The sequence below is a fragment of the Hemitrygon akajei genome, chromosome 4, assembly GCF_048418815.1.
Source record: "Hemitrygon akajei chromosome 4, sHemAka1.3, whole genome shotgun sequence".
NCBI lineage: Eukaryota > Metazoa > Chordata > Chondrichthyes > Myliobatiformes > Dasyatidae > Hemitrygon > Hemitrygon akajei.
This window is the reverse complement of record NC_133127.1, coordinates 73,899,885-73,915,909: the sequence shown is the minus strand read 5'-3', so window position 1 is coordinate 73,915,909 and position 16,025 is coordinate 73,899,885. Positions and strand designations below refer to the sequence as shown.

The 16,025-nt window shown below is 42.8% G+C and overlaps 1 protein-coding gene across 4 annotated transcripts in view; it reads left to right on the top strand.

Moving 5' to 3' along the window:
- Window positions 1–16,025, top strand: part of adad1 (adenosine deaminase domain containing 1 (testis-specific)) — a 73,985-nt gene that overhangs the window by 6,738 nt on the left and 51,222 nt on the right. For 3 of the 4 annotated variants that reach the window (XM_073042840.1, XM_073042839.1, XM_073042841.1), the window contains exons 2-4: window positions 8,420–8,592; window positions 15,048–15,236; window positions 15,332–15,484. In XM_073042840.1, the coding sequence (XP_072898941.1) occupies window positions 8,421–8,592; window positions 15,048–15,236; window positions 15,332–15,484 (514 nt within the window). In that variant the 5' untranslated portion in view covers window position 8,420. The remainder of the gene's footprint in view (window positions 1–8,419; window positions 8,593–15,047; window positions 15,237–15,331; window positions 15,485–16,025) is intronic. The other variant, XM_073042842.1, reaches the window with a different exon arrangement.

The following is a 16,025-nucleotide window of genomic DNA, read 5'->3' as shown; positions in this document are numbered from 1 at the left end:
GCCATCTATGAACAGAACCTTTTTATCTGCATCCTCTAGTGGTTCTGACCGTAAATCTGCTCTCAAATTGGCAAATGCCATCGTCTTCCCTACACAATCATGGGATTCTTCTTCATAGTGCAAAGGGACAAAATCGGCTATATTACTGGTAGTGCATCTCTGTATAGTTATATCTGGAAATGTCAATAGCATCTGATACGCTGCTATCCTGGCTGGCGTCAGCACAAATTTCCCTCTTTCCAGCAATTCTGCTACTTTGTGGTGTGTGTACAGAGTCACAGGATAGCCCAGGGTTACAGATGATGCCTTTTCATATGCATAGTACAGCGCCGCCAGTCCCTGATAACAGGGTGGATACCCCTGAGCCACCTCATCTAGTCTCGTACTGTAGTATGCTATCGGCTGCTTTGCTTTTCCTATGCCTGTCTCCTGTGTTAGAACCGCTGTGACATACCCCTCCTGTCGGTTGGATACATACAAATGAAAAACCTTCTTGTAGTCAGGCAAAGCTAATGCTGGTGCTGACTGCAATTCCTGCTTAATAGTATTGAAAGCTATCTCCACCTCTCCATTCCACTGTAAGCCATTCTTCAAATTGGTATGTCCTGCTTCTTTCATTATCTTTCTCAAAGGTGCCACAATCTCAGCATATTCTCCTATCCAATCTGAGCTGTACCCTGCCATTCCCAAAAACGTTGTCATCTGCCCTACAGTCTGGGGTTTGGGGGCCTTAGTTATTGCCTCAATCTGATCTGGTGCTATCGCCTTCACTCCCTTGGATATTACCCTGCCTAAGTATTCCACTTGCTGCGTGCAAAATTGCAGTTTCTTTTTGGATACTTTATGTCCTCCGTGTGCTAGCTTCTCTAACAGAGTTATAGTGTCCTGCTCACACTGTTCCTCGCTGTGGGAGCAAATCAACAGGTCATCCACATACTGTAACAATGTACTTTCCAATGGCATGCCCTCTAGGTGTGCCTTCAATACCTGATTAAAAATGTGTGGTGAATGTTTAAATCCTTGCGGCATTCTGGTATAGGTATACTGAGCACCTCTGTAAGTAAATGCAAACAAATACTGACACTGATCGGCTAGAGGAATGCTGAAGAAAGCCGAACACAAATCAATCACTGAAAAGTAACTTGCTTCTGGTGGAACATTAGTCAAAAGCGTGTGTGGGTTGGGGACTACCGCTGGCCAGTCCTCTACCACATCATTTACCGCTCACAAATCATGCACCAATCTCCACTTAGATTTATCTGCTTTTAAGACCAGCAGCAACGGGGTATTGCATGGACTGTTTGTTCTTTTAAGCACTCCTATTTCAAGCAACCCCTGCACTGTTGATGCTATTCCCTCTTCTGCTTCTGGTCTCAGAGGGTATTGTGGTCTCCTGGGTGGAATTGCTCCCCTTTTCAGCCTTATTTCCACCGGACTAGCTGTTTTTATTTTCCCTACGTCCATGTCATGCTGTGACCACAGAATAGACGGCAACTCATCTAACCTTTTCTCTTTCTGCTGGCCTCTTTCCTTTCCCAGCAAGGGCATGTGTGGTTGGGGAGTTATTTCGACCTCTCTCGCTGTCCCTACCATATCTACACTTACCATTATTTTAATGCAATTGTTGTCTTCTGATATCCACACCTCTGGCGTGATTTTCCTCCACACTGTTACGGTTTCAGCACTCTTAACTAAGGGTCCTAAGTCTTTAGACTGATATCCCTTGTTTACCAAGAACGTTACGTGGGGCGCAGCCTCCGGTATCCTGTACCATTTTTCTAAAAAGGTGTTCCACTTAACTTGTAAAGCTGCCCCTTGCTTTCCAATTATCATAGCCTCCCCTTCCAGGTGCTGTTGGGTACATGCCTCCAGGTGCCATTTCTCCTCTAACTCCCTGTTCTGAGTCTCGTCAAAAATCACTGTACAATGTAGCTCAGATTTGGGCATTACAGCCCTGGGTAATATAGCCTGCACGCCCTTTTTCCATTTTCCCCAGGTTTCCTGAATCTGATCTGCGATGTCTCCTATCCAAAAGACATTAGCCTTCTTGTCTTCTTGCACTATCAATTGAGCCCCTGCTCTTTCCACACTCAGCCCATTTCTGGTGCATTCTAATTTTAATTCCAGTTTCAATAAGGCATCTCTGCCTAACAAATTAATCGGAGTTCCTTTAAATACTAGCACCGGCAAAACAATTCCTTTATTTCCCATTCTCAACCGCACTGGAGCCGTGCACTGTGTCAACTGTGTTTTTCCCAAGAACCCTACCGTCTTAATAAACTTTCCTGACATGGGAAGGTGAAGGGCATACTGTGGCTGTACACAAGTGTACGTGGCTCCAGTATCTATCATCATTGGTGTCAGTTGCCCTTCTAATATAACCTGAACAATGGGTTCCTCATCTGCCTCCCTTGTTATCATTGGGTAATGTCCCTTCCCACTCAAGTTCTCGGGGCACCCCTAATACCTTGCATAGGGGTTCACAGGTCCGCTTGGGCCTGTGAAGGCTGGTCCTTGGCTAAACTCTAGTTCCCTTGTTCCCTTCTTATCGGTTCCTGCTGGTGTGTGACAGGCCATAGTGTAAACGGACAATCTCTTCTCATGTTACCTGGCTCATTACATTCCCAGCACAATCTCTCTACCTCTCTTTCCCCCTGTTTCCTCACTGATCCCCTCTGCCCATAGCTCCTCTGTCCCCCTCCTTGGGACTTCCAGTCCTGTCTGGGCTGTTTGAATTTAGTCTGTTCCTGATAGGGCATTTGTGGGAATGCTCCCCCAAAGACGATTATTGGCATGGGGTTTTCCAGCCCTTGTCTTACAGTATGATCAGTCCCTCCATATAACAGTGCTTTGTCCAATTCGATGGCTGTGCTCGAACTGGTGGTTGCTGGCAGCATCTTTTTGTTTTTCTCTTTTTCCTTCTTTCTAAGTTCTTCGAGCTGCATTTGTATTAACTTTCTTTGCACCTCTTCCTGCTGCTCAGCCAACCTTCGTTTGTCTTTCCGGTATTTCTCAACTGCATGGACTACGTGGTCTCTAAATTCTTGTGGGGTCATTGAATTCAGCCCAACCACTTCCTCCAGTTTGGATTTTACTTGTGGAGGCATTGCATCCAAAATGCTATGTCGGAACAGTGAGGTAATAAATAAGCTATTCTCCACCTCTTGCTCAGTCCCCAGTCTCCACCTTTTCAATTGGTTTTCTACGTAGGCTGCTGGGTTTTCAGTGTCTCCAAGTGGATCCCCTTTTAAGGCTTTGGGGTCCACTTTGGGTGGATAAAGCTTTCTGAGGGCCTGCCATATCCTCTGCCTCACTCTGTCAAACCCATCTCCATCAGTTCTTGGGTCGTTCGAGTTTACTATGCCAGCCATTTCCATTAGTTCGTTAAATTTGGAGGTTCCCATCAACCTTATCAACAGTGCCTTCAAATCTCCCATAGCCAATAATTGTCCAGCTGTTTCTTCTTCAAAGGCTCTAATCCATTTCCCTGCTCCTTCATGTAGATTGGGCAGAGTGTTTTTCAGCCCTTCTAGGTACTGGGATCTCCAAGGGATATACTGCACTTGTCCTGATCCTTTTACTAACAACGGCATCATTCTTTTCCTTCTTCCCACTTGCCCTGGCTCTCCTCCTCACCTGACTCCCCATCTGTCTCAGAGTATGTCTTTACTGCCTCCCACACAAATGTCTCTGGGGTCCTCTTCTTCCCTCGGTCTCCCTGTGGAGTCCTTCCTTTCTGTCTTGATTCAATACTTGGTTGGCCCCTGGAGTATTTTTCGCATCTCTTCTGGCAATCCCCTCTCAGTAACTTATCTAGCTCTCTCTACTTCCGCAAGTCGCTCCCCTACCGCCTCCTTCTGCTCTTCTAGGCTTCTGCCTCCTACCTCTTCCCCACAAGTTCTCACATCCTCTCTCTTTCCACTTAACTCTTGCTCCTCCAATGAGTCACCTCTTTCTTTCTGTCCGTGTCTGTACACCTGTGGCAGGGACTCCTCATGATCCTTACTCGTGCTTGATTCCCTTCTCTCTTGTGTTTCTCCAAGACTCTCATCTCCTATCTTTTTCCACTTCTTCTTGAATGCCTCATCTCTTCCTGCCCTGATGAGCCACTTTCTTCTCTAGTCTGTTTATTTCTATAGTATAACCGATACTCCTCATACTCCTTTTCCTCTCAAGTATTTCATCCGTTCAATCCCTTCTTCCATTTCTCTCTGTACCTGTTCCATCTTTATCCTTTCTGCCTGTATCTCCTTCCATATCGCCGCTTTTTCCTTCTCGTATTGTCTTTTTTCCTCCTCATTATCCCAAACTTGTACTTCTCCCTGCATGTTTACTGTTCCCGTCAGCAAGGGGCACTGCTTAGGGGTTCCTTCCTCATTATAGGGAGGGGGTTTTTCTGTTTCTTTCGCATCCGGGTACGGAGCCGAAGCCAGCTTCTCACCGTACCCTCCTCTCTCTCTAACAGGCTGTTTTTCCAGCACCTTAGTGTCTTCCTCGCTTGTAATCAATATTCTACCTGTCCTCTTCAGCCTTTCTCCCTCCATTCTGAAGAGTTTTAGCACTTCCATTTCTCGTTTTCTTTTTTGCCCTCTTAGATTTATCTTTTGGTTTGTAATTTTTAATCAGTCCCTCCATTTCTTCGCACAAACTTACATCAAACGTTCCTTCTCTTGGCCACTTTGTGACCAGGTTTTTGGTTCTTTTTTCCCATTTTTCTGAAGTTTTTGTGATCTCATTTAATTAACGGGAATTTTTTGCTCAGAATCTCTACTGCCGTTCCTTTACCTGTCATGTTATTCTCTCTTTTTAAGGTATTTCAGAGATTCACAGTTTGTTTACTGGATAATATTATTTACTCTAATTCTATGCCTAGTCTATTCTGTTCTGCCCGTGCAGACCTCTATTCAGAGCGGTACCCACAGAACTTGCTCTTTGCACCTCGTCTGTTCAGACCCTTATCTCTTAAGGCAGTATCCACGAGGATTTTCTACTCTAATTCTATTCTATTTTCCTTTCCCTGCCCATTCAGCCCTTCGTTTCATACGAAGCGGTACCCACAGGGATTTATCAACACCACATGGACTTTTTCTTAACTTCTTATTAACTTATTTGTACTTGCCCTCACTGCAGTGTTCTTGATCAATCCTCTGAGCCTCCGCTGTTAACCCCCAATTCTGCCAGATTCTTTGGACCGGAAAGACCCTTCGGCAGTGGTTCCACACTTCTGAGACTCCAAGACCTCCCCAAAGCCAACAGAATTCTTAGTCCAAATTGTCGCAAAAAGCGCTTACCTTTTGTTTGGGTGCACCCTTAATTCTGTTAGCCTTATGGGGGTCCCTAGAGGACTGGGAAGCGTCCCCAATCTGCCGTTTCCTTTCCGCGGGTCTCTTTCCGGTCCTGCCGCGGTCGCCAATTTTGTCGTGGTTTCTCGTGCCCCACAAATGACCAGGAGACGCAGAAGATTCTTCAAGAAGGGTTAAACTTTAATTTGCAAATCAAAGCTGAGACAGTCATTGAGCTAGTCGCTGATTGCCCACCGATCCTTTGGACATAGCATTTTTTTATAGCAATCTCCTGGTCCAGTTGCATTGGCATATCTATAGTCTATAGTTGCGTATCACACGTACATCCTGCCACTATTGTTTTTACCCATTGACTTAATCATTTTCTAATCTACATCTCTTAGCTACCTCTCATTAACACACCATTGTCTTCTACATTTTTAGGATTTCATTCTCCTACTAAATTGGGTACATGCATAGCAAATAGCAAGTTTAAAATTTATACTTTTATATTCCAATACAGTAAAGAACAGCAATGATAACAATCCCTGACTCCCTCACTTGCAGGAAAAAAAACAGCAACAGCAGCCCCAAGTCCCCTCTTACATACCAAAAAAATTAACAGACACCCACCCACGAATCTGCTACAAGAAAGAAAACAGAAGGAAACCAATATACTGTTCAGTCCGATAATCACACATAGGAAACATCATTTCGCACAGCAGCACAAACTCAGTCTTGCAGTAAAGAATGACTGCTGACCCAGGACCTAAAGTTGCTGATACAGCTACTGATTGTCTCTATTGGGAGCTGTCACTGATCCCCTCCCAGTTCACCTCGATGTTTCACTCATTCCACATTACCCTTCAACTCATCCCACTGGCTGCAGTTTTGCTGTATCATCTGCCTGTGTCCTCCTTCAGTCTCACTGCATGCTGGATTTGCTTGTATACCAACTGTCCCATCCTCAACACTATCCCTCTGGTTGCTATCCCCCTGCCAAATTAGTTTTAACCTTCCCCAGCAGCTCTAGCAAACCTGCCCACAAAGATATTGGTCCTCCTCAAGTTCAGGTGTAACTCATCCTTTTTGTACAGGTTATGCCTTTCCCAGAAGATATCCCAATGATCCAGAAATCTGAAACCTTGCCCTTTGCACCCATTCCTCAGCCATGCCAAATTATACCATTCTTACCCTCACTGACGAATGACACAGGCAGCAATCCAGAGATTACTAACCTTGAGGTCCTGCTTTTCTGCATTCTACCTAACTCTATATTCTCTCTTCAGAACCTCATCCCTTTTCCCACTCCTGTCATTGGCACTGATACGTACTACAACTTCCGGCTGTTCCCCCACCACTTTAGAATGCTGTGGATCTAATCCGAGGCATCCCTGACCCTGGCATCTGGGAGGCAACATTCCATCTATCACCCCCTCATTCTCCTGTATGAGCTGAAAGTCATCCTGCTGCAGCTCCTGTTCTTTAACATGGTCTATAAGGAGCTGTGGCTTGATGTTATTAGGGAGACTGGAATCCTCCCAGAATTCCTACATCTCACACAAAGAACATAGTACTAACCCTGGATCCATTTTCTGTGCACTAGCTATGTACTAATAGATGGAGGAAAAAGACATATTAGAAACTTAGAGCCTCCACCTGTTCTTGCCAAAGCCTTGCACTCTAACCCTGCCCTACTCCTACAATAGCTGTGTCACTTTTCCTCACTTTTTATTAGCCCTTGCTAAGTTATTAATAAGTCAACCAATCACCCAATCCACAGACAAACCCCGACAGGCCCCATTTACTTTTGAAAGCTGGTGTAAACTCCATAAGGAACTGTCTCCAACTGAGTTATCTAAGAAAAATTGATTTGAGAAGGACTGCAAGATTTGAGACTGAATTTATGAATCCTTAAAATGGGACAGTTTGGAAGTGCGTAGTTAACTTTGGTATTTGGTGCCCCTATTTCAAATTATTTGAAATCAAGATCTCCATAGAAGGCCTTTTCAGATATAGTTGGGATGGGAATTTGTGGGTTGAGCATCAAAATAGAAGAATGCTGAGGAGGCAGGGATGGTAGTCTGTGAGAAGTATAGGGGTAGAAGTGAGTTCTGAAACATGAGATAGACCTGTTGGCTATGCTCTTGCTGTGCATCGAAAACTGGGATTGTCTAACAATAATTGTTCCTGGACACCCTGGTGTTAGAGTCTTAATGTGACTCCAAAATGTGTTTTTTCTCCACATGTGTTCTTGATGTACAAATCATGTTCAAGCATGCAGTATCTAACTCTGGAGTGTCCAGTTGAATTTTTGGTGTTATGATATCACCATGGACTGGTTGCAATTGCATTTCACTAATTTCATTCGTATAACGGTGGGGGGGGGGGGGGGGAGAAACCAGCATTTTGCGACTCAATTACTAGACAACCAACCTAAATATTTTGTAAGAGCAAACACGAGGAAATCTGCAGATGCTGGAAATTCAAACAACAGCACACACACAAAATGCTGGTAGAACACAGCAGGCCAGGCAGCATCGATAGAGAGAAGCGCTGTCAACGTTTCGGGCCGAGACCCTTCGTCAGGACTAACCAAAAGGAAAGATAGTAAGAGACTTGAAAGTAGTGGGGGGAGGGGGAAATGCGAAATGATAGAAGGCCGGAGGGGGTGGGATGAAGCTAAGAACTGGAAAGGTGATTGGCGAAAATGATACAGAGCTGGAGAAGGGAAAGGATCATGGGATGGGAGGCCTCAGGAGAAGAAGTGGGGGGGGGGGGGGGGGAGCACCAGAGGGAGATGGAGAACAGACAAACAACTAAATATGTCAGGGATGGGGTAAGAAGTGGAGGAGGGGCATTAACGGAAGTTAGAGAAGTCAATGTTCATGCCATCAGGTTGGAGGCTACCCAGCCGGTATATAAGGTGTTGTTCCTCCAACCTGAGTTTGGATTCATTTTGACAATAGAGGAGGCCATGGATGGACATATCAGAATGGGAATGGGACGTAGAATTAAAATGTGTGGCCACTGGGATTTAAGCATAATAAATAAAGTTGTACACTGTTCTTTGCATCAAGTTGTGTTGGTATTTATTCCTGTTTCACTGTCCTTTTTTTCCCTGTTTCATGTTTCAGGATGTCCACTCAAAGTCCCTGGCATAAGGGTTTAGGAGAACCTAGTTTTGCTCAGATTTTAAAGAAGAACATACCTCCTAAAGCTGAACAAATGTTAAATGTAACTTGCACACCGCATGCTGGAGGTGCAGAAGATTTAGAGACAGGTGTATCCAGAGTGATTCAAATTTCAGGTGTGATGAAATGATTTCTAATGTTGCAGTCATGAAAGATGTTTCAGACAATTCTTTATACCTTAATAACAAATATTTATTACATCTATTTGTTCTATCCATGTAACAATATCATTCTTGTATTAATAAAAAGTCAAACTGTTTTCTTAGAAACTGAGGTGGATGGGCAGTGCTCAAAAGAAAGTCATACAACATGGAAACCGGCCCTTGGGCCCAATTTTTCCATGTCAACTGTGTTGTCTCACAAGCTGGTTTGTCTTTCAGGGCCAGAGAGGTCGATAGACATGGAATTAATAATTATAATTGTTAAAAGAGAATTGCATTCTGAATTGCTAGATCTAATTTTGTGGCACTTTTTGGGAATGATGTGCTAATCTAGTAAATTCTTTAAATTTACGTGCAGAATGAGCAAGGTATAATTTGAATGAAACAAATTACGAGATGTCATCATTAAGAGCATTCTAGAAATTTTTTGCAATACCTGGTGTAGCTCTTAAACCATTAAATTTGTTTAGCATTTTGCAGGTTAATGAAGGTAAGTAAATTTATTTTTCCAGCAAGAGAAAGTTCTTAAAGGATTTACAAGTTTTTTTTTGGGAGAATAAGGGCTAGCCAGCATGGCGTTATGAAGGCAGGTCATACTTCACGATCCTGAAGATACGATAAAGCTCATGACAAAGGTAGAACAGTTAATGTGGTGTATATGGATTTTAGTAAGATGTTTGCTAAGATTTCCTGTGGTGGGCTCATTCAGAAAGTCTGGAGGCATGGGATCCAGGGACACCTGGTTGTGAATTTACAGAGTTGCCTATAGAAAGCAGAGTGTGTATGTAGATGGAGCGTATTCTGCCTGAAAGTTAGTGACCAGTGATGTTACCCCAGGTTCTGGGACTCCTGCTCTTTGCTACTTTTTTAAAAACATAAATGACTTGGATGTGGAAGTGAGAGGGTGGGTTAGTAAACTTGCAAATGACATGAAGGTTATGGTTGGAGATAGTGTGAAGTGTTGCAGGTTGCAATAAGACATTGACAGGATGCAGAGCTGGGCTGAGAACTGACGGATGAAGTTCAGCCCAGAAAAGTGTGAACTGGTTGATTTTGGAAGGCAGAATGCAGGGTCAGTGGCAGGATTCTTATTAGTGTGGAGGACCGGAGGTATCTTAGAGTCCACGTCCATAGATCTCTCGAAGTTGTCTTGCACGTTCATAGTGTTATAAGAAGGCATATTACATTGGCCATAATTAGTTGAGGGACTGAGATCAAGAACCGTGTAGGTAATCTTGCAGTGCCGTAAAACTCTGGGTAGATCATTCTTGGAATATTGAATTCAGTTCTAGTCGCCTCTAGGAAGAATGTGGAAGTTTTATAGAAGGTGCAGAAGAAATTAGCCAGGAGACTTCCTTGTCTAGCGGGCATGTATTGTGAGGATAGGTTGAGCGAGCTAGAACTTTTCTTTTCGGAGTGAAGGTGAAAGTTAACTTGTTAGAGAAAAAAAAGATAAGTGGCATAAATCAAATGGATCTTTGCATCATCAATGAGGGCGAGAGAGGTTTTGGAGAATTGGAGGGTTGCAGATGTGCAGATGATGTTCCCTTAATCTGAGGCCACAAACCAGGCACGCCCAGGATCCTCTTCAGTTTGCGTATAAGGAGAAGGTGGGAGTGGAGGATGCTATCACGTATTTGCTGCACAAATCACTCTCTCACCTAGAGGGGGTCAGTTGTGCTGTGAGGATTACATTCCTTGACTTCTCTAGTGCCTTTAACACCATCCAGCCCAAGATCTTAAGGCACAAACTAACGGAGATGGGAGTAGACTCTCACATGGTGGATTGGATAGTGGACTACTTGACAGATAGACCTCAGTATGTGCGGTTGGGAGACTGTAGGTCTGACACGGTGGTCAGCAGCACAGGGGTGCCGCAGGGAACCGTACTCTCTCCGGTCCTGTTCACCCTGTACACATCAGACTTCCAATATAACTCGGAGTCCTGTCATGTGCAGAAGTTCGCTGATGACACTGCCATAGTGGGGTGTGTCAGGAATGGACAGGAGGAGGAGTATAGGAAACTGATACAGGACTTTGTGATAGGGTGCAACTCAAACTACCTGCGTCTCAATATCACCAAGACCAAGGAGATGGTGGTGGACTTTAGGAGATCTAGGCCTCATATGGAGCCAGTGATCATTAATGGAGAATGTGTGGAGCAGGTTAAGACCTACAAGTATCTGGGAGTACAGTTAGATGAGAAGCTAGACTGGACTGCCAACACAGATGCCTTGTGCAGGAAGGCACAGAGTCGACTGTACTTCCTAAGAAGGTTGGCGTCATTCAATGTCTGTAGTGAGATGCTGAAGATGTTCTATAGGTCAGTTGTGGAGAGCACCCTCTTCTTTGTGGTGGCGTGTTGGGGAGGAAGCATTAAGAAGAGGGACGCCTCACGTCTTAATAAGCTGGTAAGGAACGCGGGCTCTGTCGTGGGCAAAGTACTGGAGGGTTTAACATCGGTAGCTGAGCGAAAGGCGCTGAGTAGGCTACGGTCAATTATGGATAACTCTGAACATCCTCTACATAGCACCATCCAGAGACAGAGAAGCAGTTTCAGCGACAGGTTACTATCGATGCAATGCTCCTCAGACCGGATGAAGAGGTCAATACTCCCCAATGCCATTAGGCTTTACAATTCTACCGCCAGGACTTAAGAACTTTTTTAAAAGCTATTATTAATGCTTTTTGAGATAGTGATTTAGATGCATATCATATTTTTTACTGAGTTAAGTATTGTATGTAATTAGTTTTGCTACAACAAGTGTATGGGACATTGGTAAAAAAGTTGAATTTCCCCATGGGGATGAATAAAGTATCTATCTATCTATCTATGTTATTCAAGAAAGGGAGTAGATATAGCCCAGGAAATTGTAGATCAGTGAATCTTCCTTCAGTGGTTGGTAAACTGGTGGAGCAGATCCTGAGATGGAGGATTTATGAACATTTGGAGAGACATAATATGGTTAGGAATAGTCAACATGACTTTGTCAAAGGCAGGTTGTGTTTTACGAGCCTGATTGAATTTTTTGAGGATGTGATTAAACACATTGATGAAGGTAGAGCAGCAGATGTAGTGTATATGAATTTCAGCAAGGCATTTGATAAGGTACCCCATGCAAGGCTTATTGAGAAAGTAAGGAGGCATGGGATCCAAGGGGACATTGCTTTGTAGATCCAGAACTGGCTTGCCCACAGAAGACAGCAGTTGTAGACGGGTCATATTCTGCATGGAGGTTGGTGACCAGTAGAGTGCCTCAGGGAACTGTTCTGGGGCCCCTACTTTTCATGATTTTTATAAATGACCTGGATGAGGAAGTGGAGGGATGGGTTAGTAAATTTGCTGATGACAGAAGTTGGGAGTGTTGTGAATAGTGTCGAGGACTGTCAGAGGTCACAGCAGGACATTGATAGGATGCAAATCTGGGCTGAGAAGTGGCAGATGGAATTCAACCCAGGTAAGTGTGAGGTGGTTCATTTTGGTAGGTCAATTATGATGGCAGAATGTAGTATTAATAGTCAGACTCTTGGCAGTATGGAGGATCAGAGGAATCTTGGGGTCTGAGTCCATAGGACACTCAGAGCACACGGTGCATTGGCCTTCATCAACTATGGGATTGAGTTTAAGATCTGAGAGGTAATGTTGCAGCTATATAGGACCCTAGTCAGACCCCACTTGGAGAACTGTTCTCAGTTTTGGTCGCCTCACTACAGGAAGGACGTGGAAACCATAGAAAGGGTGCAGAGGAGATTTACAAGGATGTTGCCTGGATTGGGAAGCATACCTTATGAGAATAGGTTGAGTGAACTTGGCCTTTTCTCCTTGGAGCAACGGAGGATGAGAGGTGACCTGATACAGGTGTGCAAGATAATGAGAGGCATTGAGCGTGTGGATAGTCAGAGGCTTTTTCCCAGGGCTGAAATAGCTAGCACGAGAAAACATAGTTTTAAGGTGCTTGCAAGTAGGTACCGTGGGGATATCAGGGATAAGTTTTTTACGCAGAGAGTGGTGAGTGCATGGAATGGACTGCTGGTGGCGGTGGTGGAGGCGAAAACAATAGGGTCTTTTAAGAGACTCTTGGATAGGTACATGGAGCTTTAAAAAAAATAGAGGGCTATGGATAAGCTAGGTAGTTCTAAGGTAAAGGCATGTTCAGCACAGCTCTGCGGGCCTAAGGGCCTGTATTGTGTTGTAGGTTTTCTATGTGTCTATGGATAACCAGAGGCTTCTGCAGGAGCATGAGCAAGAGAAATGGCTAATAAAAGGGGATATAATTTTAAGGTGATAGAAGCAATGTATGGTGGAGAGATGTCAGATAGGTTCTTTACAGAGTGCCATACCTGCCAGGGGTGGTGGTGGAGGTACATCAGTTACATTTAAGAAACTCTTAGATGGATGCATGGATGTTAGAAAAAAATGGAAGGCTAAGGAGGAGGGAAGGGTTAGATTAATGTTGGAGTAGGTTAAATGGATGGCTGAACATTGTGGACCAAAGGGCCTCTATTGTGCAAACATTAATCTTGTCTTGATACTTATTTTTGTCCCACTGAATTGTATCTCATCAAAGACCAGCAAATTTCTACTAAGAGAACCATAGAACACTACAGCACAGCACAGTACAGGCCCTTCAGCCCTCCATGTTGTGCCAACTCATATAATCCTTTTTAAAAAAAAAAGTACTAAACCCACACTACCCCATAACCCTCCATTTTTCTTTCATCCATGTGCCTGTCCAAGAGACTCTTAAATCCCCTAATGTTTTAGTCTCCACCACCCTGGCAAGTCATTCCAGGCACTCACAACCCTCTGTGTAATAAAAAAAACAACAACTTACCCCTGATGTCTCCCCTAAATTTCCCTCCCTTAATTTTGTACATATGCCCTACTAATATGCTGTAGTACATATGCTGTACTAATGTACAATGAAGAGTACTCTAACTGGTTGCTTTGTTGCCTTGTGTGAAGACTCCAGTGCACAGATCGAAAGAGGCTACAGAGAGTTGTAGCTTTGGCCAGCTCAAATGAGAAGTTGGCACTTTGAAGGTGACATCCATCATTAAGGACCCTCATACCTAGGACATACTCTTCTCATTACTATCATCAGGCAAGAGATGCAGGAACCTGAAGACCCACACTCAACAGCCTCATCCCCTCTATCATCAAATTTCTGAATGGTCTATTAACACCTCATTATTCCTCTTGCATCACTTATTATTTTTATTGTAACGTAGTTTTTTTGGCTTGCACTGTACTGCCACAAAACAAATTTCACGGCATGTGTTGTTGATAATAAACCTGATTCTTCTGGTTAATTCATTCTACACTTCACCTTGGTGTCTATTCATGCATGGGTATCTCTCTCTTTTCCCTTCAACTATCCTGTCAATGCCCCAAATGGTACAAGTCCATGACAATCACTACTTTTGACCTTCCTGAGTTCTTGAATATGTTTTCATCTCACAATTCTGGATCTAAATATTTTTTTTACCTCTGCCCGTAACTGCCCTGACCTGTAATTAATGGGCCCTCACAAAAACCAGTAAACTCTTATTTTATCATTGGTTAATTATCCCCTGCCTCATCCTCAAGGCCCAGTGTCATCTCATAAACACAAGGGATTCTGCAGATGCTGGAAATCGAGCAATATGCACAAAATGCTGGATGAACTCAGCAGGTTAGGTAGCATAATAGAAATGAATAAACAGTTGATGTTTTGGACTGAGACCTCTCTTCAGGACTGTCATCTCAGTTGGGTAGATCCCATTGTTTGTGTGGCTAACACAAGACCAAACAAAAAAAAACACTTTTGCTCTATCATGAGAAGATATGATCAGACAGATTTAGAAAAGATTAAAGAGTATGCTCATTCTTGATTCATAAATCCTGGAAATCCATAGCCAATATGTGCTCAAAGAGGCATTCAGAATGGCTTTGAACATCTTGAGTTTGTATCAGGAACACACAAGCCCAGTATAACTGGTGGAAGGAGCATATCACCTCACAAACTTGCTCGTCAGGTGCCTTTTCAATCATGCCCTGTAAGAATTCTCTCAGTAGCATTATCAGTCACATCAGAGCCCACAGAACTGGAATGGGTGTTTAATGCCATGGAGCTTTCAAAGAAGAACCAATCCTGAATCCACACCAGTATATTATTTGCTCCTGCATGCTCTTATTTACTAAATTCTTTTTTGGCATTTTCTTGAAGGCCTCATAAAAGCATAAATGTGGTAGGTTTGGTATGGATTTTTAAAAAAATCCATTATTAACATTCTTTTGGGCACCATGTGTAGTGTTGATATGATTAGGTAATTCTAATGTATCCAACTTTGTGTAATAATCTGTAAAAGAATATTAGGTTTTGATTACAAATCAATTCATTTTGCTTTTCACTTGTATGTTTTTACAGGTCAGTATCCAAAATCACAATTTGCTGACTATGCTAAATCACTCCCAAGCAGTTCTTTGCCACCTAAGAAGGTTTCTAGGGAATTTATTGATAAATACAGACGTGGTGACATCAACCCAGTTTCAGCCTTACATCAATATGCACAGATGTTACGAATACAGCTAATTTTAAAAGAAACAGTAGCAGCAGGTAAATGTAAATTGAAGCAGATGTCTTGCTATCAAATTATTGTCATTTATCACAGTGATTTCTTTCAGCTAAAATTAATAAATTTAACTTTTCAGGCAACATATTTGGACAATACTTTGCATTCTGTGCTGTGGTTGATGGTGTTGAATATGGAACTGGAATGGGCCAGAATAAGAAAGAAGCAAAAGCCAAGGCTGCACAATTAGCTCTTGATGAACTTCTGGCCACAGAACTGAATAAAACTTCAAGTAAGTTTCCAAAACAGTCTCAAAGTTACACAGACTGATTTAATCACTGTGAATATTTTGTTGGTTATTACAATAAATATTTAACTGAGATTTTTTTTTACATTGGTTATTAAAACACCTTACTGAATTTTATAAATTGTTCATTTGATTTCTGAATCTTCATACTTCTAATGCATCAATATGTAACTTTGAATGGACACACCTGAATTAAGAGCATTGGAAACTTAAGATAGGGTATAGGATTGTGATTTATCATAAGCTTCATTGAAAACTTAAGATAGGGTATAGGATTGTGATTTATCATAAGCTTCCAAGGCTCACTGAGAAACTAATTTAACATGCAGAGGTTAAATATGAAACTTTGAATTAATCTACATAATTTGACCGTAATGGTTTTCCGTATATTGTGTTTAGCTACACAACAGTTCATAGGAATTTGTGGGAATGAATTTGGGTTATATTCACTGGACTTAACTCTTCCAACATTTTAGTTAAATCCTTGAAGATTTGTAATGTTGCTTCTGAATTCAAGTTCACTGTC